At 30.4% G+C, this 22,229-nt stretch overlaps 1 protein-coding gene across 1 annotated transcript in view; it reads left to right on the forward strand.

Annotated features, from left to right (window-relative positions):
* Nucleotides 1-22,229, forward strand: part of LOC107451618 (uncharacterized) — an 89,467-nt gene that overhangs the window by 21,510 nt on the left and 45,728 nt on the right. Inside the window, exons 8-15 of the mRNA XM_087150044.1 lie at nucleotides 1,923-1,972; nucleotides 4,250-4,371; nucleotides 6,553-6,688; nucleotides 7,854-7,915; nucleotides 8,997-9,109; nucleotides 16,894-16,997; nucleotides 19,896-19,937; nucleotides 20,017-20,144. Coding sequence (XP_087006170.1) covers nucleotides 1,923-1,972; nucleotides 4,250-4,371; nucleotides 6,553-6,688; nucleotides 7,854-7,915; nucleotides 8,997-9,109; nucleotides 16,894-16,997; nucleotides 19,896-19,937; nucleotides 20,017-20,144 — 757 coding nt within the window. The remainder of the gene's footprint in view (nucleotides 1-1,922; nucleotides 1,973-4,249; nucleotides 4,372-6,552; nucleotides 6,689-7,853; nucleotides 7,916-8,996; nucleotides 9,110-16,893; nucleotides 16,998-19,895; nucleotides 19,938-20,016; nucleotides 20,145-22,229) is intronic.

The raw sequence follows: 22,229 nt of genomic DNA on the forward strand, positions 1-22,229 counted from the left end.
AGTGGTAGCAAAAGTGAAATATATCGATATGTTTTGAGCTAGGAAATATTTAATTTAAAGAAACATATATATGGGTGTGCAAAAAATATTTCTCGAGTAAGTGCGCAGTTCACAAATGAAAGATACATTTAAGTAATATTCAGTAGTCTTGAAAAGTCTTAGCTACCATTTTTTTATTTTTTCCAGGTCATGAAAACCCTGTAGTTGTAAACTCAAAATCTGGTTGGCTTTTCAACGACTTTGTTTTGTAAAATAAAATGAATGGTTAAAGGACCCATGAGTTGACTCTGACTTCCAGAACAAATCATACAACAAATGGATAGCCACAAACGGGAAAAAATTTAAAAAGGGACAGAGAAAGAGTGAAGATAACAAATTGTTTTTGCTAGGTCCTATTTATTTATAGCATATTTGAAGATCTGAGTGGATGAACTAGGTAAGTGACATATTCAGAGAGGCTATAATTAGAGTAAGAAATAAGTGGTGTCTGAAAAACTTCATTATAAATATATTAAGAGGAGGAGCTTATAATTCTTAGACTTATTTGATTAAAAAAAATCACGCTGACATACACAAAACCAATGTGGATTAGATATATCAAAATCAAAGTGAAAGCTATAACAATTTTGCTGCATTAAACATACTTATATTGATACGATCATTGTAGGTTATTTTCCCTGATTGATAAATATCTCTTTAAATATCAGTTGCCTGATTCATCTTCCTTGCTCTATATTTTGTTTTACAGTTGTCGTCGGACAGCAGACCCAGTTTTGGGTTTGCGACTACTAAGGCTCAAATCCGTAGCCTTATAATTTTTAACCCAATCCAGACAACAAGCGAACTCCTGTATCAAGTATTGGGCGAAATTTGTCTTCGAGGAGGACTTGTGATGGAACTAACCCGCATTTGCGTTACTCAGGAATAAAAACCACGAAAATATCCCATGGTTAGCCTGGAGGTAAGGGGGCTCTAAACCATGATCAGTCTTCCACTGAGGATATTTTACGTCAGCGCTGTGGTCGGTGCGAATTATAATGATATTTAAAAGGGAAAGAAGTTTTCAACTTCGCAATCGAATTTCGATCCGAATTTCGCATGGATAAAAAAGACCAAATTCCTTTAAGCTTCAAGCATGATTTTTCAAACTGTGCCAATAGTTTTGCCAAATTTTCGTAAACTCCATGAGCTATTTCAGATTGTGGACATCCTGATACAGAAATTGGGAAAAGGGCCGTAAACATTCTGAAGCACCTTGATAAATACACATGATATATAGCAATATGATACTTATGATACATGACATATAGCAATCTGACATTCGCTGGATAAAAAGCATTTAAACTTAAATGATTGCAAAATCAGGTAAATTTTCATTAGCTTTGATGAGTATTTAACTACCACTTTTTTTGGTAGAACATTGAGAGCTCTGATAATAATTGGGCTCATTATTATCAAAACTAATATTTCGATTATAATTTGCTTGCTAATAATTAGACTCATAATACTACGAATTAAAAAAACTCGCTCATTTCAATATTTCTTATATCCATGTCAAATATAGCAGTTTTGTTTATGGGAACGCTGTGTGTAGCTGGATGTAGCGGGTTCGAATCCTGCTGTCTTGATGCACGTTCGTTACATTCTTCTCTGAATTGTGCTAGCTTTTCTTCTACTTTACAAAGCTTTAAAAGTCATAATTAAGCCCACAAATGTATGTTGTACTAATAAATAAATAAATTTCGGTAAATGCTATAAAATGTTAATTAAAATTTAAATAAGTTAAAAAATTAATGCTTGCATACTTAGACGTGTTAAGATAACATCTCAAAACTGACAAAAGTTGGTAATGGATACATATGTTTTTGATTAAATGAAAAAAGGCAACATCTTTATAATTGTTTTTTTAATATTTATTTTAGTCTGGTACTTTCTTGCATCTTGGAAATATTACATCATCAACAGCAAAAGAGTAAGCATACATTAAAATTACTTACTGAGCTGCCAACTTACCACGTTTTTCTGGAAAATTTCTACTGGTAGTAGCTAAGTTTACGTTTAAATGTATGATTCAACCACAATACAAGACGAATGGGAAAAAGGCCGTTAACGGCCCCAGGCTCCCAGATATATTTCGATGATGATGATGATGATAATGTATGATTCACTGTTTTCTAAATTTGATTTAAAGTTATTTTTTACACCATTATTATATTTGTTCCACCTTTTTCGTGGTGAGGCTTTTAATTTGTAGGCAAAATTATCAAAAAATAATTGAAAGATTCAGTTTTTAATTTTCTACCGCTCTATAAAATATTTTTCGAGAAGCGCAGTAGTTGGCAGCACTCTCTCTACTTATATTATTTATCTTCTTATATTCAATTAAATCATTCTTAGAAAACCAGAGTCATAAAATGTCAACCGTTGTATTTATTTCTTATTCTCAGTTTTTGGTCTAAATACAAGCTATGTGAACGATATGGAAGACTGTACGGGAACTAACAATATGCAAACTATACGAAAACTGATTTAAGATATTATTGACTACCTCTCTAACGATGCTTTTGAAATTTATTCATAAAAAGCAACTTATAAGAGAAAATAGTTGCCTTTTTAACATACTGTTAGAAAGTAAAATTTATCATCTATTACAAAGATGTTGCAACCTTTCTAGGTTCTAGCTACAATGGTTAAAACTAATTATCACTTGAGCATTATAAAATCATATCTCGGCTTTTTAGTTCAGATATTTATTTCCTTTCAATATGAAACTTATCTTATTTTATTTTATGACCGCCGTTGAACAGTCGACCCAATTTTTGGGTTTACGACTACAAATGTTCAACGCCGTAGCCTTGTAATTTTGAACCAATCCAGAAGACAAGGAAACTCCTGGATCGGTACCCCCAGAGGTTTTGATTTGTTATGGGAACATGGAGGACTTTGAGACTCGACAGATTTAACGTGCATCAGTCACCATTTACTACACGGGGAGTCTTCGACCAGCAGGGACCGAACCCACGAACTCTTGGACATGGGCCCGGCACCCCACTGACCAGGCTATCCCGGCCTAGTAGCGACAATTTAATTTTACATAGATTAACTAGCAGCGTTACATTACAGCCACAAAGAATGGACATCGACAATAACAGTACAATATAAAATAGCTAGCCACGTCACAGGTATTATTATTTTTTTTATTTATTTTTTTAAATTTTTTAAATTTTTTTTTCGGTAAATATACGAATAACTTAACACACCTATATTTTTCTCAAGGGGCCGGGATAGCCTGGCTGATAGGACGTTGGACTTGTGTTCGCCAGATATGAGTTCAAATCCAACCAGCCGAAGAAACTCCATGCATTAAATGGTGACTGGTGTACTCTAAATCTGTCGGAGTCACAAATTCCCCTAAGTTCCCATAACAAATCATTACCTCTAGGGGTACTGATTTGGAGATTGATCGTTCTCTGGTTCAAATCAAAATTACGATTTGTGGATGAATAAATGAATGGATGTATAAATGGATTCACCCAATAGATGTCTGAAATCATATTCTTGGCCATAGATGGAGCCGCTAATAACCAAAAAATGCATCCCCTGTTTTAAATTAGCTTGGTTTCCCAAACAGGCCTGCTGTCATTGGCAAGTAGGTAATAGAAACAACAATATATTTTTTTCTCAATTTTTCAACAACTTAAGGAAAATGTTCCATGTCAAATCAAAGCTGCATTACAACGGTTTTAAAGTTTCAACGCATTATTTTGCAAGCTTGCAAGCCATCGCGAATAAGACGTATGCAGACATATTCCTTTTCATTCCGAATTGGAGCATGGGGCTTCCGTCATAGCTTTCCATCTCACTCTATTTGTAGCCAGATATTTTGTCTTGCTTTTCCAATTGTTTTCAACTTGTTTAAAATCGTCCTGCGCCAAGTATTTTTAGATCTTCCTCTTTTTTCTATTGCATCGAAGGTTCCGAACAAAAACTTGTTTTATTCTAAATTTTTTCAGATTTACGTAAAACATTACCAATCCATTTCCATTTTTAAGTCCAGATCAATTGGTTTCTGATTTGCTTTTCTAAGGACGTGAATAAGAATTCTATCATATATGTAAAAATTTATGGAAAAACTGACATTTTGTGAGACTGTCTTACAATATTTAAAATAACTTTGGAATTTTTCTTAATAAAATAGCAATTTTCTCTTGCAGTAAATATATTCTTTAACCACCATTTCTATTTACAGTTTTTCGTTCGGGTTTGTTGTCCAATCTGATGCTGATTTGAAAAGTATTCAAAAGGCTGCGGTTGCAATTTCTCAGTCAGAATCATATAATATAGGCAGCGTACAAGCTAATTATCACACTGGTAAGATAATATATACACAAAGGTACATTATTTTTTGAAGAAAAAAATATCTATCTATGTATTAAAAGCGTATCACATTTCAAATGTATTTATGCATCACGTTTTTTCCCACTATTTTTCAAGTACTAATTATATTAAAATATTTTGTTGTATTCAAGTATTAATTACATTAAATTCTTTTTGCTGCATTTAAGTACTAATTATAATAAATTCTTTTGCTGTATCCAAATACTATTTATATTAAATTATTTTGCTGTGTTCAAATTTATATTAAAATTTATTGTTGTATTCAGGCACTAAATTTAAAAAATTCTTTAGCTGTATTCAAGAACTAATCTATTCTAACTATTCTTTTGTCTTTTGTTTTGATTTTTGCTCCGAGAATGGATAGTTAAAGCAATTTTATTCACAATTATATTTGTACTTTGACCAGGTTGAAATTCGCTGTCGTGAAGATAATTATGCTTTTATGTAGTTGTTGTAATTATTTATATATAATTGTAGGCAAACTCATTTATAATTATTATTATAATTCAAGAAATTTTAACGATTTAACATGAGTTTCGCTGCCACTTTAAATAGGAAAATTAAATCTTCTGGGAAAACTGGAAGTGTTGGTATGTTTTATGAATGCCCCTCCGATGCTTACAGCAAATTAGACTTAAAACACGAAACTATATTCTATGAAGGGAAAAATATTCATGAATCAAAATACCCCTAACGCACATGAATTCTATATTTTTAAACATAGCCCTCTTTAAAAAAAATATAGATTAGTAACTCAGTTATCTCATTAATCTTGGAGAAGAAAAATAATATTGGTATCTATCCAATTATATTAATGCTAAGAAAATCTATATTTGGTTTTCAAATCACTTTATTATTAATTTTAAACCAAATTGGAAGTTAAATGATTAAAATGCTATTTTTTTTAAATTTATATTACTACCACTTTTAAGATTTTCCATGGTGGGTAAAACACTTATCAAACAGATTAGCAATTACATTATCAACTGACAATCACAATGCGATTTAATGACTGGTTCCAATAAAAAGGTTTGTCACTTGCAATTTCCAAAAATAGATGGAATTATAAAAAATTAATAAATATATTTTATAAGGACAATGCTTTCCCTTCCTCTTTACATTTTTGATTATTTGTGATGGCAAATCCTAAAAACAAAATTGCGGTAACCACCTTATAAAAAGTTGCCCTAACCACCACATTTTACCCTTTTTGTAAATTCCTTTAAGTGACAATAAAATTATGTTTTTATTATTAATTATTAATTTATTAAATAATATTATACTCCTTTAAATATTAATTGAAATTTCATTTCTGAGCTAAGCACTACTAACAGTGCTAACCTCTCAAGACGTCTACTTTGCTACCGAAATACCTTTGCTACCGACGGATCCAAGTTGTCACCCACTCGCACACTGACAGGAGCCGGCTTGACATCGGTGATGTGCTGAGAACTGTGTACTGAAAATAGAAAGGAGCTTTTAACTTCTTACGCTCATATTAAACGATGCAAACTTAGCATGCTTAAAGAAGACCAAATTTCTAAAAGCTTGAAGCATGATCTTTCAAACTATGCCAACAGTTTTGCCACGTAAAATATTCCGAAACATATGTTGCTATAAGAAAAAGTCTTTACATGCATTTAATATAGAAGTGTTTCTACATTTTTGCTTACACCCTATATGTAATACAATAAAAAAAATTAATTGAAGGACTTATTAAAATTAATTGACCCGACAGATTTAACGTGCACCAATCACCATTTACTAAGCTGGTAGTATTCGTCCTGTGGATATCAATCTCACTACCTCTTGGAAATTTGGCCCAACGCCCTGCCAACCAGGCTATCCCGGCGAGTCAAACGCCTACCTTACTTAACTGAAATTAGAATATTTGAATCCTTCTGTAACCAATTTCATTATTTTTTCTTCATAAGTGTTGGTGATCGCATTTTATTTTTCTAATTTGCGTGTCAAACGTCTACTTGCTTAACTGAAATTAATTCAAATACTTAACAAATAATTTAAATATTTCCCAAACAAATTCCATCCATCTCTTTTTCATATAAGTAATGATTACCGTATGTCATTTTTCTACAATGAGTTTAAACTTAGCGAAAGTTTAAAGTTATTCATATAAATTACTGTTTATTTTAGATACATTTTCTTATGACCTTAAAGGACTTATTTCCAGTTCAGTTCTTTCAAGCGAAAAATCGTCTCAAAGCATTTACCTGAAAAGATTGGAAATCGATTTAAATGGTGAGAAAGGATACGGAATTTTACTGAAAAGGTAGGATTTAATATTCAATTTTATTTAAAGAACTAATAAAATGTAATACTGAGCGAATTAAAAATCTGCCCCTAGGCAACTTTTTGTCACCAGATTTGAGACAAGCTTCTCTTTAAAAAGTCAGTATTTTCTTATAGTGATATATTGCATCTTAATAGCTTTATTATTACTATCTATTTTTAAAAAAACAATGCAGAATTGTTTATCATAATATATATTAACAAACAAGTATTTGTAAATTTGCATAAAAAAACTAATCACAGTGCTTCCTCGTAAACTAAAGATGTTGATAACAGAGAGACGATGTATCTGCACTTTTACATCATTGCGCTACTTGTGCTCTGTTATTTATGGCTTAAAACATTTTCGTCAACTATAAACTATTCATAGTTTTACTATTATTTGGAGGCTTTAACCCCTTGGGGACGGGTGTTGCAGAAAAGCATTCGTACAAAATCAGAATCAAGTTGTAATTAAATAAAAAACGGTAACTTAAATGTAGTCGTTGCTAATTTGACAGGCTTACTTTGCTTTTACTTTAATTATTGTTGGTTTAATCATATATATAATCAATGTTAATTCAAAGTATAACTAAATACTTTTATTTTGAACAAAGTAATGGTGAATTAAATAAATCAAACAATTATAACTCCGCCCACAAATAAACTGCTAAAGAAATACTTTGATTACCAGTTTTATCTTTTTACCCTGATTGATACGGTTTTATGCTGTCACGTATTTGTGACAGGCGGCGCGAAAAGGTTAAAGCCCCAAAATATGGTCCTCAACCTGTATTTAAAGTATAAAATATACATTTTCAGAGATGCCAACTGCTCCGGTCGAGCCATAATCATTTAAAAAACGGTAAACTACCACAAACAAAAATTCGCAAATAGCGGTTTAATTGTGTTAACTTTTCAAATGGTGTAACACGACCTAACAACAACAAAGGGGCAAATAATTTAAGTCTTCGGATTATTTAAAAATAGTGGTGGATAAAAACCTAATAAATTGAATTTATTAAACCAAGAATCACAATAGATAAACTACCACTTTAAAATACATATTTGTTGTCCGGAGCAAGTTGGCATCTCTGCATTTTAGTAAAATTTTACCTTAAAATAGAAATATTACTATGTATACATAATTCTGATTTCAATTTTAGACAGAACCCAAAAGAAGCAGAAAGTATGTTTATGAAAGAAAAAGTTCGAAGAAAACCATCAGGTAAAATTGAAAAAAAGAACATATAACAAGTCCCTGACACGGACAATTAAAAATGCAAAAAGTGGTGACTAATAAAATTCAAAATTTTATTTAAATAATTAAAATTTGCAACTGTTTACAGCATATTTTTTTCAGTTCAGTTTTGAAAGTAAATGTAAAGAATGATTTCGCTTTGAAAATGAATAATTTGAAATGTAGTCACAGCGGTAGTTACGATTGAAGAGATAATAAATCAAATAAATTGAGTTTCTACCACTTTTTTTCATTTATAGTCGCCTGTGGCATCTTTCTAAGTCTATATAAGGCCTACATAATACTAGCCCTGACATAATACGCCTATATAAAGTTAACGTGTTTTAATAAAATAGTAAAAACAATTTGTTTCTTTAATCTTTCTCTACCTTTTTTTAAGCATTTCCTGTTTAAGTCCATTTCTGGTATAAATCATTTGATTACTAGAATGATATTAAAAAAAATTCTGTATAGTATAATTCAGCCGGAAAACAAAATAGTAAACAAAAGGAATAGCTATAATACATTTAAATATGCCTTAAAAAGGTTTTCTTAATTATTCTGCCCACATTTTAAAACATTTTTATGACATAAATTCTTTAAAATAAAACAAAAAGTTTTTAGAAATTAAGAAATACAACTGTTTCTAGATATTTCATATATGAATATTTAATATATTATTTAAATAATTCCAATAATTATAATTAGGTATTTATTACAAATATATGGTTGTTTTTTTTTTTATCTTGTACTGAGAAAGTTTTTAAAATATTTACTATCAAATAAAAAAGGAAGTTCGTAATATCAAATTTACAACTTCAATCAGAAAGTGGTATTTCTTCAGAATTTAATTTCTTTAATGAAGTCGTTGCTTTTATTAAAAAAAGCAAACTATTAAAGTTTTCACTAAATAAATAATAAAAAAAATTATCAATTTCATGTTAATTAATTTAATAAAAATTAACATTATTTAAGTAATTTTCATTTTCCTTTTCTTATGTAAAAAAGGCAAATGAAATTTTTAATTTAAATTTTAAAATTCAATATTCAATTTAAATTTTTTTTCCAGTAATTCCTGCAGTTCTCCCATTCAAAGAAGATTTATGCCAAGCAATTGATATAACCGGTGGAAAAGGTTCGTCCTTAGGAAAACTCATGGAATTAAGTGAATCACTAAACAAAGTAGGTGTCTAAAAGTTGTTCAAATCAATGTCTCAAAATTGTTGCAATTCATTTATTTCTTTTATTGCAATGCATATAGAGTAAGGATAAAAATGAAGAAACTGTATGCTAAGACATTTTCTTGAAGCAACATATGTTTTGAAGATTTTATGTGGCAAAACTGCTAGCATAATTTTAAAGATCACGCTTTAAGCTTTGAGAAATCTGGTCCTTTTTAAGAATATAAAGCTTGCATCGTCCAATATAAGAGTAGGAAGTTAAAAGCTTCCTTCAATTTTGAATACCACTATAATTTAGAAAGCATTCTCTTATAAATTTTGCAATCTCCTTCACTGATTTCAAAATTGCTGGTAAACTGAAAAATAGTCATTTATATCCTCCGCTCATTTTGAGTGACTCGAATTTTATATGGGTAAGAATAAAATCATTTCTAAAAGCTTCGAGTGTAATCTTCCAAATTGCGCAAACAGTTTTTCCATGAAAATCCTTCCAAATCAGTTCCTGCTAAAATAAAGTTTGTTTTCCCAGAGTTAGTATGTTAGTGCCTCCATATTTTTGTCAAACGCCTGAACATATGCAGACTTATTTGCTCAAAATACGGCTTAAGTAATTATCAAAATGAAAATCACAGGGAGCACAAACTAGAGAGAATGACATCACAACAATGTATCCAAGATTGCGAAAAAATTCAGACCCGCTACCTCCACGCTACAGGGCGTTTGGTAGAAGCACATTGTTTTTAAAACAGGTGCTGCAGTGTCCTATAAAATATGAAAAAAAAACAGGTAGAAAATTTATTTTTTAAAACGACATAGTAAAGGAATTTTAGCTTCACTTTATTTTAAAAATGTTTCACGATGTGGTTTTAGACAGTAATAGAATAGGCACCAAATAATTTAAAAAAGTTGCAAAATTTCATTTCATTAATATTTAAATGCTCAATTTAGCTTTTCGTTCGTAAATATCACCTTCTATTCTCATAACAAGGAATATATGGTTAGTTATAAAAATCTCAGAGATTTTATTTATTGATAATAAAATGTGAGAAAATAGGCAAATTCATAAATTTTTATTTATTTATTTATTTTTACATTTTGTATTAGTAAGCAGTCGTTATCCCTTAGTTTTGAAGCTAAATTTATTCATTTAAATTATAATATTCAGGTGGTCAAAATATCTAGTTCTATCATTTTTTCACAAATACTTTAAAACCAACAACTTCACTTTCTGCAAAATATTATATTAAATGATAAGGAGTTTAGGACCTGAAGTTACGATACTACAATACCCAGGACGACATGAGCTCTCTAATTGAATTTTTTGTTTATAAATAGACAGCTATTTTGAGCTTTTGACAATGAGAATAGTTTAGTTAACCTCTTCGGGACGGGTGAGTCATATATGCATTTTCAGGTTGGCGAAAATCATGGTAAAAAAAAGATATAACTGGTAACCTAACTATTTGTATTGCTGTTTATTTGTGGGCCAGGTAATAATAGTTTTCTTTATAATTATCACCAAGACTTAGTTCAAGTTAAAAATTATATAGTTACTTTTTTAATAAATTTAGATCGGATGTATTATATTTGAAGTGAAAGCAAAAATAAGGTTGTCAAATTAGCCATGCCCAAACTTAAGCTACCGTTTTTTATTTTTTTTTACATCCTGTTTCTGATTCCATACGAATATATTTAGGAGTTACCCGTCCCGAAAAGGTTAACAGTTTATCTACCGGTCTCTCATTTTGCAGTAATTTGTAATCCACCTGCGTGAAAAATGTGGCAGCAGTTTAACATATGAAACAAGGAGACGTTTTTTTTTCTGAGCTCTACTTATTTTGCTAAAAGTCATAATAACCTTTTGATTTCAGAAACAAATATAGTTTTAAATATTATTAGTATATTTTAGTTGATAAGAATACTCAGCCAAAAATTGATATATTGATAAGAATGTTCAGTTTCTCCAATACAAATGCTAAGAATGTGAGAATATAATTACCAGTCTTTAACATTTTGAAGTTCCAAAAAGGGCGTTTAAACTGTTAACTTGATTTTTTAGGAGGATTGTTTTTCGTTTGGGTTGAATAATTTGAAGTTGCAATTTTTGTCCTGTAAGTCTAAGCATGAGGAATTTATTATATTTCCTTTTGCTTTTGTTGGAATGTCTATACGGCAGTCTTGAAATTTTGGTCTTTACAACGATACCAATGTCATTTGCGTAAAAAGTCACCGGCATGCTTAGACTAGTATGAAGGAAATAGAGGCTTGGAAATGGCAAGTGATTAAATATACATGTGTTTCGATTGAAAAACATGTGTTCGAATGATTGAATAAAAGTGGGGTTGCATTTTTCTCTTAACATCATTTCCCACCAAACATTCCTCACACGCCACGTCTTTTTAAAATGTTCTTTCTTCATTTAACCTAGGAAAAAAATAGAATTATTGTCTTTTCTTTAGATTATTTGAAAAACAAAATTCTCAATTTTTTTTCCTATTTCGAAATAAATCGTCTCCATGTCATAAATATAAAATATATATTATAAAAAAATAGTGCGTGGAGTCCCTCCGCGCGGAAGAAGTTAAACTTCGAAACCTGCGACGTTAATTGTAGAAGAATCAGCAGCCGTAGAAGGATCACTAGTTCTATTCAACGACTCTTTTTCCTGCTCCGCTCGCTTCCGTGCTCTGTAATCACGGTAATATTGCGCATTTTTCCCTCGTGGACCTCTTGAACCAGTGGAAGTGCTTGTGGTTGCCTCTTCGTCTCGCCCTGGAAAATGTATTTGTATTAATAATGTATTTGAATGCGTCATAATGTAATTTCAGAAGAGAAACAATCAATTGATATTCACAAGAGGCGTACCTTGACATAACCTTAAATCCGTCTCATTGTCCGTGGGATTGTTTTCACTTATTTTTTACAATTGTTATCCACTAAATTTGAAAATAAAAATTACTACCCTATTAAATTATATGTGTATCAAAACAAACTAAAAAAAATATTTATAGAAAAACAATTCGCGATCGCAACGAACTATAGGGGGCGTTGTTGTATGAGACGCTTACCTGCGATTTCCATATGAACCGTCATTCAGTTACTCTGGAGACGTCGTTAATGTAGCGTGTAGCATTGCAACGTTCCTTCTTTAATGTGGCTTATTAAATTTAAAAAAGAAAAATACTTGATCTTCTTTCTTGTACAACCGAAAACAAAATGGTATCTCTTTTTATTAGAGAAGGAATATCCAAAACACATCGGAAAAATATTTGTACTTTAACAGAAAAAAATATGTATATTCTTATAAGAGTTAAAACCTAATGCCCGAGAAATAGTATTACTAAATTTAATGATATAACATGAAAGGCCCATTTAAACTTTACATTCTATAGTTTTAAGAATCATATTAGTTCAAAAATTAAAATGAACAAAAAGTATACATAAGCCTCATAATTTTATGAAATTTAATTTTGTAAACAACGTTTTTTGACAACAATTTTTATCAAAAAATTTCAAGTTTCAATAAAAATCATTATTTAGAAACTAAGAAACGTAAAATAAAGAATGCTGACGAAACAAAAACAAAAAGAAAAACAATTCTTTTTTGTCGCCATTTTTAGTGCTACGAATATTCGTCTTTGGGATTTGCCAAAAACAAAACAAGATGCAATTTTATTTCTTCAGGAGGGAAATATTTTACCGAAAAAACGAAAATGTACCAATTCCCACAACATAAAACTTTATCTTGGCAAACGTACGTTTTGGAAATGTTATTTCATTTGGAATCTTATTCATCAGAGTTCATATGGCGATATGATTGTTTTGAATCTATGCTAAACGCTATATCGGCTCATTTTCCACCGAAATCCAATTAACTATTTTGATTTTAAATAAAGTGTTTTATTTTATGAACTGTCGCAAAAATTTTAAGTGTAGATTGGCGGCACTTAAAAACCGCCAAATCTGTAGCGGCGGTGGTGTTAATACGTCGTAAGTACCGAAATTTTTATTCCATACTTTTCTGAATCATATTATTTCAAACATTGGAATATACAAGAAGTATACATAAACACATAATGTTATACCATTTAATTTTTCAAAAGTATTTTGAGAACAATTTTTATCAAAAAATTATAAACTAAAAAACGGAAAATAAAGAATTCTTAGGATAAAAAAAACGATTTTAAGAATTATTAACATTGAAATAAAAACTTTCATATTGTTTCTTTTTTTATTATTCTTATAGTTCTTAATCAGACGTAAAAAACCATTCTGTAGAGAACCATCATCAAATGAAAAAAAAATATTTACAAGATTATTTTTTATTGTAAAAATCATTGCACTTACCTGATTTATGATTCCCGGAGAATTCCAAAATGATAAGTTCCTTGTTTGAAAACTTTATTCTCAAATAATAGTTACATAGTTTATACCTTCATTACTTTTAGATAACATACTACACAGCAAAATTTTATAATTGATATGAATTTGAATATGTAGCTAAAAACAGAATAGCTGAATTCTAGTTGAACTTATTCTTTCAAAATTAAAAAAAACTTACCAAGAAAACGATTTAAATTAATTAAGAATCAGCACAAATGGCACTATTCGCGATCGCAACGCTCGAGTACGCCGTCTAGCGGGAGCCTGTAAATATCGGACATTAATTTATCACGTTTTCATTTAGTTCCATCAAAGTCATTGACTGAATCAGACGCCATTTTTTAGCAGCAAATAGGAAACAAAATTTCCCTAAGGAAAAGGCCGAAGAACTTGAAAAAAATCTCCAGAATATTAGTAAATCTTTCAGGAACAGAACACGCCAAACATTTGAAGAAAAATTCTTCAATAATTTTTAATTTCTATTATCAACAAACTTGCAACTGATGACTTCCGATTTCGGATACTGTTACAGATGTGTGTATTAAGGTAAAATGCATTTCTTCTGTCTTCAATTCATTACGAATTAAAGTGAAGTCAACATTGCTTTCGTCATTCCAGTGAATAAATATGAATTCAGAACATACAGAATTGTAATAGTTATAGAATAGTATATATTTCTGTATCCATATAATTCGGAAAACAACAATAAAAAATTATCCAAGTTACTTGAAATAGTGCCATTTCTGCTGATTCTTAATTAGTTTAAATCGTTTTCTTGGTAAGCTTTTTTTAATTTTGAAAGAATAAGTTCAACTAGAATTCAGCTATTCTGTTTTTAGCTACATATTCAAATTCATATCAATTATAAAATTTTGCTGTGTAGTATGTTATCTAAAAGTAATGAAGGAATAAACTATGTATCTATTATTTGAGAATAAAGTTTTCAAACAAGGAACTTATCATTTTGGAATTCTCCGGGAATCATAAATCAGGTAAGTGCAATGATTTTTACAATAAAAAATTTGCTTGTAAATATTTTTTTTTCATTTGATGATGGTTCTCTATACTACAGAATGGGTTTTTACGTCTGATTAAGAACTATAAGAATAATAAAAAAAGAAACAATATGAAAGTTTTTATTTCAATGTAAAGAATTCTTAAAATCGTTTTTTTATCCTAAGAATTCTTTATTTTCCGTTTTTTAGTTTATAATTTTTTGATAAAAATTGTTCTCAAAATACTTTTTTTGAAAAATTAAATGGTAAAACATTATGTGTTTATGTATACTTCTTGTATATTCCAATGTTTGAAGTAATATGATTCGGAAAAGTATGGAATAAAAATTCGGTACTAACGTATTAACGCCACCGCCGCTACAGATTTGGCGGTTTTTAAGAGCCGCTAATCTACACTTAAAATTTTTGCGACAATTCATAAAATAAAACACTTTATTTAAAATCAAAATAGTTAATCGGATTTCGGTGGAAAATGAGCCGATATAGAGTTTAGCATAGATTCAAAACAATCATATCGCCATATGAACTCTGATGAATAAGATTCCAAATGAAATAACATTTCCAAAACGTACGTTTACCAAGATAAAGTTTTATGTTGTGGGAATTGGTACATTTTCGTTTTTTCGGTAAAATATTTTCTTCCTGAAAAAATAAAATTGCATCTTGTTTTGTTTTTGGCAAATCCCAAAGACGAATTTTTGTAGCACTAAAAATGGCGACAAAAAAGAATTGTTTTTTTGTTTTTGTTTCGTCAGCATTCTTTATTTTACGTTTCTTAGTTTCTAAATAATGATTTTTATTGAAACTTGAAATTTTTTGATAAAAATTGTTGTCAAAAAACGTTGTTTACAAAATTAAATTTCATAAAATTATGAGGCTTATGTATACTTTTTGTTCATTTTAATTTTTGAACTAATATGATTCTTAAAACTATAGAATGTAAAGTTTAAATGGGCCTTTCATGTTATATCATTAAATTTAGTAATACTATTTCTCGGGCATTAGGTTTTAACTCTTATAAGAATATACATATTTTTTTCTGTTAATGTACAAATATTTTTCCGATGTGTTTTGGATGTTCCTTCTCTAATAAAAAGAGATACCATTTTGTTTTCGGTTGTACAAGAAAGAAGATCAAGCATTTTTCTTTTTTAAATTTAATAAGCCACATTAAAGAAGGAACGTTGCAATGCTACACACTACATTAACGACGTCTCCAGAGTAACTGAATGACGGTTCATATAGAAATCGCAGGTAAGCGTCTCATACAACAACGCCCCCTATAGTTCGTTGCGATCGCGAATTTCAAGTAACTTGGATAATTTTTTATTGTTGTTTTCCGAATTATATGGATACAGAAATATATACTATTCTATAACGAAGAAGAATATGCTATAACTATTACAATTCTGTATGTTCTGAATTTATATTTATTCACTGGAATGACGAAAGCAATGTTGACTTCACTTTAATTCGTAATGAATTGAAGACAGAAGAAATGCATTTTACCTTAATACACACATCTGTAACAGTATCCGAAATCGGAAGTCATCAGTTGTAAGTTTGTTGATAATAGAAATAAAAAATTATTGAGGAATTTTTCTTCAAATGTTTGGCGTGTTCTGTTCCTGAAAGATTTACTAATATTCTGGAGATTTTTTTCAAGTTCTTCGGCCTTTTCCTTAGGGAAATTTTGTTTCTTATTTGCTGCTAAAAAATGGCGTCTGATTCAGTCAATGACTTTGATGGAACTAAATGAAAACGTGATAAATTAATGTCTGATATTTACAGGCTCCCGCTAGACGGCGTACTCGAGCGTTGCGATCGCGAATACTTTTATGACTTTTATTATTTTTATGCTAGTGAGAACCAAAACAATATAGAAATGAATGAGGGAAAACTGGATCCTACCACGTGATTTCTCGGCCAATAAAAATGCAGCGTTAAACGCAACCTTGTTGGAAGTCGCATGAGAAGTATAACTTCAATAATATAAATCCATAAAACTAGCTGAGTATAAAAAGATAAGCATTTCATATAACTAACGAGTATATATTTTTTATTATACATAAATTTCACATGTATATTGCAATAAAATAATTCTTTCAGTAAAAAATAAAATCCAGAAATCAACATAAATAGTTCAGTATCAAAATTTGTTTTACAATAGAAACTTGAATACAATTTTCAATTCATTACGCCTAGAGCCCCTGAATGAGCCTTAATTACGCCAAATGGTTTTGTCATAACTTATACGTCATCGTATTCTAGGTCTATTACCGAGTTGACTGTTATGGATTCTATATATTTTTTAACTATACACCTATAAAAATATTTCGATTATTAACTTGTTTTTTTAATTGAAACTTGATATTATTTTTTTCAGTTTATCGTGCCAGATGGTGTTGTTATTACTACTTCAGCATATTCAAACTTTCTTACTAAAAATATTGAAGCCAAAATAAAAGTTCTGGAAGAAGTATCATACAAGTGGGTAAACGATGTTCTAATCTTCTCTACGCTTGCACAATGCATGTTGTCAATTTTTTTAATATAATTGTTAATAATTTGTATAACAGGGCTGTTTATACTACGGAAGAAAGAAAAGACTGGTTAAAACTAATTCATATTGAGTTTGTTTTCGGGATAAGTAAAATAGCTTCTGCTACCAAGACTTATTGGCATTTACATAGAACTGTTTCCTATTTCATAAATAAATTTTTATAAGTCTTATGGCCTATCTACACGGTCCAAGTTCTTGAATACGAGAACTTTGAGGAATTTTTTCTCTCCAAAAAATTTTATGATCCAAGGACACTAACCAAGTTTTCGAATGTCATGGACTGGTCGGATGAAAAACCTGCATATGCGCCTCGTTTATATTCAACATTATAAAATGATACTAAAAGAATTCAAAATTACTAAATAAATTCAAATAAAATCATAATAACACAAATAGACCCTAACAAATTAATTTATTTGGATTAAAATATATGAAAATGGACAACAAAGTGACATAATTTGATGCCTGCTTGTTGACGTCACAAACTGAAGCTGTTTTAATATTTAAGCTAAAACTTGAATAAAAGTAAATAAAAGATAGCAGAATTTCCGCATTCTTTTATAAATTTTCTTTAAAGGTTTAAAAAAAATAATCGCGATTGCAACGAACTAATTTTTCAGATATAATTTTTCTTAACCATTTAATTTTTTCACAGTATCTATATCCCAATTAAGTTTAAAATTTTCATGGCTTAAGTTTTAAAATCGAAATGCTCGTAAAACTCAAACTTCGATTTCAATCCACTTTTTTTCTCAGTTTTGCGACTTCTAATTGTTTCTTAATAATCTCTTTAAATGTGAAAGATTGTTTAATTTATTTGTGCAAAAGTTTGACTTCAATTAGCTACTATTTTCGTTTTTTTTTTGTTATTTAAATGTTTTATTCTTAGCATTTTTACAGAGACTAGACAGTTCTGTATGTCACAATATATTAATAAAATCTATGTTTACAGAGGTTTGGCAAAAATATGGAAACACTTCGAAACACTTTCTGTTCTGTAGCAAGAAAATGTTTGGAATGTTTTACGTGGAAAATCTGCTGGCATAGTTTGAAACATAGTGCTTGAAATTTTAGAAATGGTGTCCTTATAACGCGTGCAAAATTATATCGACCAAAATGAGAGTGGGAGGATAAAAGTTTTTTTTCCTTTTTATTACCAATGTAATTTGAAAACCTTTCCGTCATAAATATCACAATCCTGTATAATTATTTCAGAATTGCTGGTATTAAAGCTAGAAAAAAGATATTAACCGCTTTTTCTCCTCATTCTGGTCGATGCAAATTTTGCATAGGTTATAAGAACACCATTTCTTAAACCTTCATGCATGATTTTTGAAATCATGCCAAAAGTTTTGTGACGTAAAATCATCCAAAACATTTCCTGCGAAAAGAAAAAGACATAGAGCTAATTTAGTAGACATGGAGTTAATTCAGAAGTGCTTCCACACTTTTGACCAACCTATGTACTTGGATCAGAAGTCTTGGAAAAATTTCTTTATTTACCTAAATAAGCTTAAACTTATTGTGATCTGAGCTTATAAGGTCGGTGCACTTAATTTCAATGAAAACCTTCTGCCACAACAATGACCTACAACTTGGAAGTACCAATTATAGTGCTGACTCGTAGACACAGGACCCCGAGCCCCGCTCGATTAAGAGCATTACAATTTTAGTCGATGAGCAAATGAGTCGACCGAAGCACTGAGTGGTGCCGACCTTCTGTAGACGGCCTAGCCAAAACCGTGCAGACAGCAGAGGAGCAGTTACCACCGTGACACTCGAGCCAAACAAGGGTTCTCCGAACCATCCATGATACATTAAAAGACCAAAATTACAGAAGATTCACGAAAACATTTTACAATTTAATGGATAGTTGATTACAACAGATAGTTAAATTTCCAAGACTAGTATACAAATGATAGGATGAGGCTCAATAGGGTCCCTACTAGGTTCGATGTCTGATGGCCAGCTGACTTCCAAAACAGGTGCGATTTAGTGTAAAGTGTTTCGTTCTTTTTTTTAGGATCTATATGTAAACTCACAACTCTCTTCTCTTTCTTAACTCAAGCAGTACTAATGTTTCTCTTTTTTATTAACTAACGTTTCTCTTTTCTTAACTCAAGCAGTTTGTACTTATAGCCGCTTAATTAGAATATATTGTATTACCACTTAGTTTCGTAGACGTACTTTCATAGCTATCGCGATGTTAAAATCCAAGCATTAATGGGTTAAAATTTTATCAGCACAAACGAAAAATTTAATTTTGCTTACTACATCTAGTCTTAGTACTTCTAGGTTCATACGCTTTATTTTGGTGTATAAATTAATTTGTAAGCATTTCACGAATTATTAACCCTTTAACGGGCCCTTTATTTCTAGTAAAGGTAAATTAAAGTGTTTTTGGAATTGAAATTGTTTTAAGAACAGTAATAGATATATAAAAAAAACTCATTAAGTTTATAAAAATGCCATTTTTTTGGTGGTAAATATATTTAACATGACCTATTAGGAACTTACTGACTTTTATTTTTCTTTATTTATAAAATAAATTCCTCAAATGCTACAAACTTCAAAAGGAATTATGTATTTATAACTTTTATACGTTTTTTAAAAGTGACAAATGGTTACCAATTTTATTCAAACTCACTTCAAAAAAGCTGAAGTTATTGAAAAATGGAAACCTAAATTAAAAGTGGTAAAACGTGGTGGTAAGTATACTTACCACGGCCTTCAAAAGGGTAAACAAACATAAATCTAAAATTTCTACATGTTGTAGGTTTTCATATGTTTTATGCACTTAAAGTATGTAACTTTATTTTTTACAGAAACCACGCAGACCGAGAACAGGTGGCAGAAGCTTGCAAAAGGTAACTTAAATTAATCCTTAATTTCGATAAATTTTAATTTAATATAAGCTAATTTAAATTAATTTGGAACATTATATAGCTTGATGGAAGTGATTATTGGAACAGAGTTTTCTGCTGAGCTTCAAGATTCTATCAAAGACCAATTGCTAAAGCATTTTGGACAAAACCTACATTCCAGAAAATATGCTGTTCGTTCATCGGCGACAGGTAAATTTTTCCTCCAATACCATTTTTAATAATTATTTAGAGAATTTCTCCTATCTAGATTTAAACGTTTTATTCTATTAAAAAATACCCAGAAAATACACGAAGGATATTTTCCTTCACTGAAACAAACCTCGATATTTCAATAATTTTTTTTACGTCTACTTCATATTATTTTTTAAAGAACTAAACTTAACTCAGTGTTGCGACAGCTCATGAAGGCCTACTGGGCCCATCCCAGTTTTCTTGACCTGGGAGCCCTGAGGTGTAGAAGCAGGTGTTCAATTGTGTTTTTCATAAATAACAAAATAATTACTTTTGGTTCATCAGTCTGACAACGGTGCATTGTAAGTTAAGTACGCAAAACTCTTCAAATCCATTTAATAAATTCTAAGAGGCAATGAAGAAATATTAATTGATCTATATAAAAATTTTACTTAAGTCTCCTGTAGATAAGGTGGTAGCTTAACATGGACTTTCGAAGATCTGTAGAAAAATAAAATAAAAAGGCCGCAGTTTAAGTGCTTTACCCTCGAAGAAAAATTATGATTTCAAACTAAAATAGATATCATCTTACCGTGAATAATTATCTGGGATTTAGAACGGACAAATAACTTAAATATTTTAAAAGTTATTAAATTTTTTTTAAAAAAATCCCCAATTCAGTGATCTTTTTTTACCTAGATGAACACTATTAAAATCACTTGCTTATTCTCCGTTTTTACACATTTGTAAAGGCCCATATAATGCAGCGTGGGAATAAGTTTTTATCTATTGAAAAATTAAACCACAAACGCTTTTTATTTTCCTAAAATTGTGGCTTTTCTCCATATTGACGTTTTACGCCATTTTCATAAACATTCCATAGACAACGCTGGCTGTAGGTAGGGTAAATTTGACCTAGCAGTCAGGCCCGTAGTCAGGGGGGGGCCCGTCGGGACAAATCCCCCCCCCCGAAATTCTGGGATTCAAACTTTTTAGTCTTTCTTTGAGCCTCTCAGTAAAAAGAAAAACAAAAACTGTCGAATCAAACTTTTTCCCAGTACACCACCTTCGCTAGTGCATCAACTTCGCTTGACCTTGTGGCTCATCTTTCCTTCGGTTAGACTCCTCCCCCGAAATCAATTGTCTTTCTGCATATTAATTTCTGCAATAAATTATTAATGCAATTTCTGAATCTACGTAGATTTCATTGACATCGAAAACCTCATGGGAGAAATGGAAGCATGGGCATCAAAGTGGAACCTGCGTGAACCCCTTAGTAGACCAGATACGGCACTTTCAGCAATGGAAGAATGTGACAGTATCTTTTTCCCAAACATTTATTGCTTGTTATCAATATTGGCTACGTTGCCAATCACCACAGCAAATGCAGAAAGAACTTTTTCTACTCTTAAACGCGTAAAAACAGCAACAAGAAATGCTATACTAAAGAAGAAAGGCTAGCAGGGCTAACTTTATCTATCATATTTCGGGATATTCCGATTTGTCCTAAAAAAGTAATCGAAAAATTTTTTTCAATTCCCCGTCGCATGTCTTTGTAAACTTTGTTTACAAATTGATTATAATTATTATGCAATATTAATTGAAAAATAATTATTATGTAATATATTTTTAATTACTAGTTTAACTTTTTCAAACAACAGAATAAACAATATTTGTTACAATGTTTTTCCCCCACTTTACATGTCTGAAACTGTCCTTGCTTCTTACCATATCCCCCCCCCCCGAAAAAATATCCTGGCTACGGCCTTGCTTGCAGTCATGAGTAAAACCATTGAAAACTCTCAGAAGTAATGAAAATAGCATGTTGTTGGCCAAAAAGCGTCATTTCATGTGGTGATAAAGCTTTCGTAAAACAGATTTTAAAAAATAAATTTCTTTCGCTGCATTCAATTCATATCAAATACCAAAATTAGAGGTTGATGAAATTTCATTAAACGTTTTTGCTCACTCTCAATTATACGTAGGAATAAATTATTCTACTTTATCACGAAAGAGTTACTAGTAGAATTCAAACCCAAAATTCGATTTTTTTTTTTAACTCTGCATCTAGAAAACCACTGTAGAAAATGAATTTGTTTCTAA

Source organism: Parasteatoda tepidariorum, chromosome 8 (genome assembly GCF_982258835.1).
Source record: "Parasteatoda tepidariorum strain Cologne lab strain chromosome 8, Ptep-v5.0, whole genome shotgun sequence".
NCBI lineage: Eukaryota > Metazoa > Arthropoda > Arachnida > Araneae > Theridiidae > Parasteatoda > Parasteatoda tepidariorum.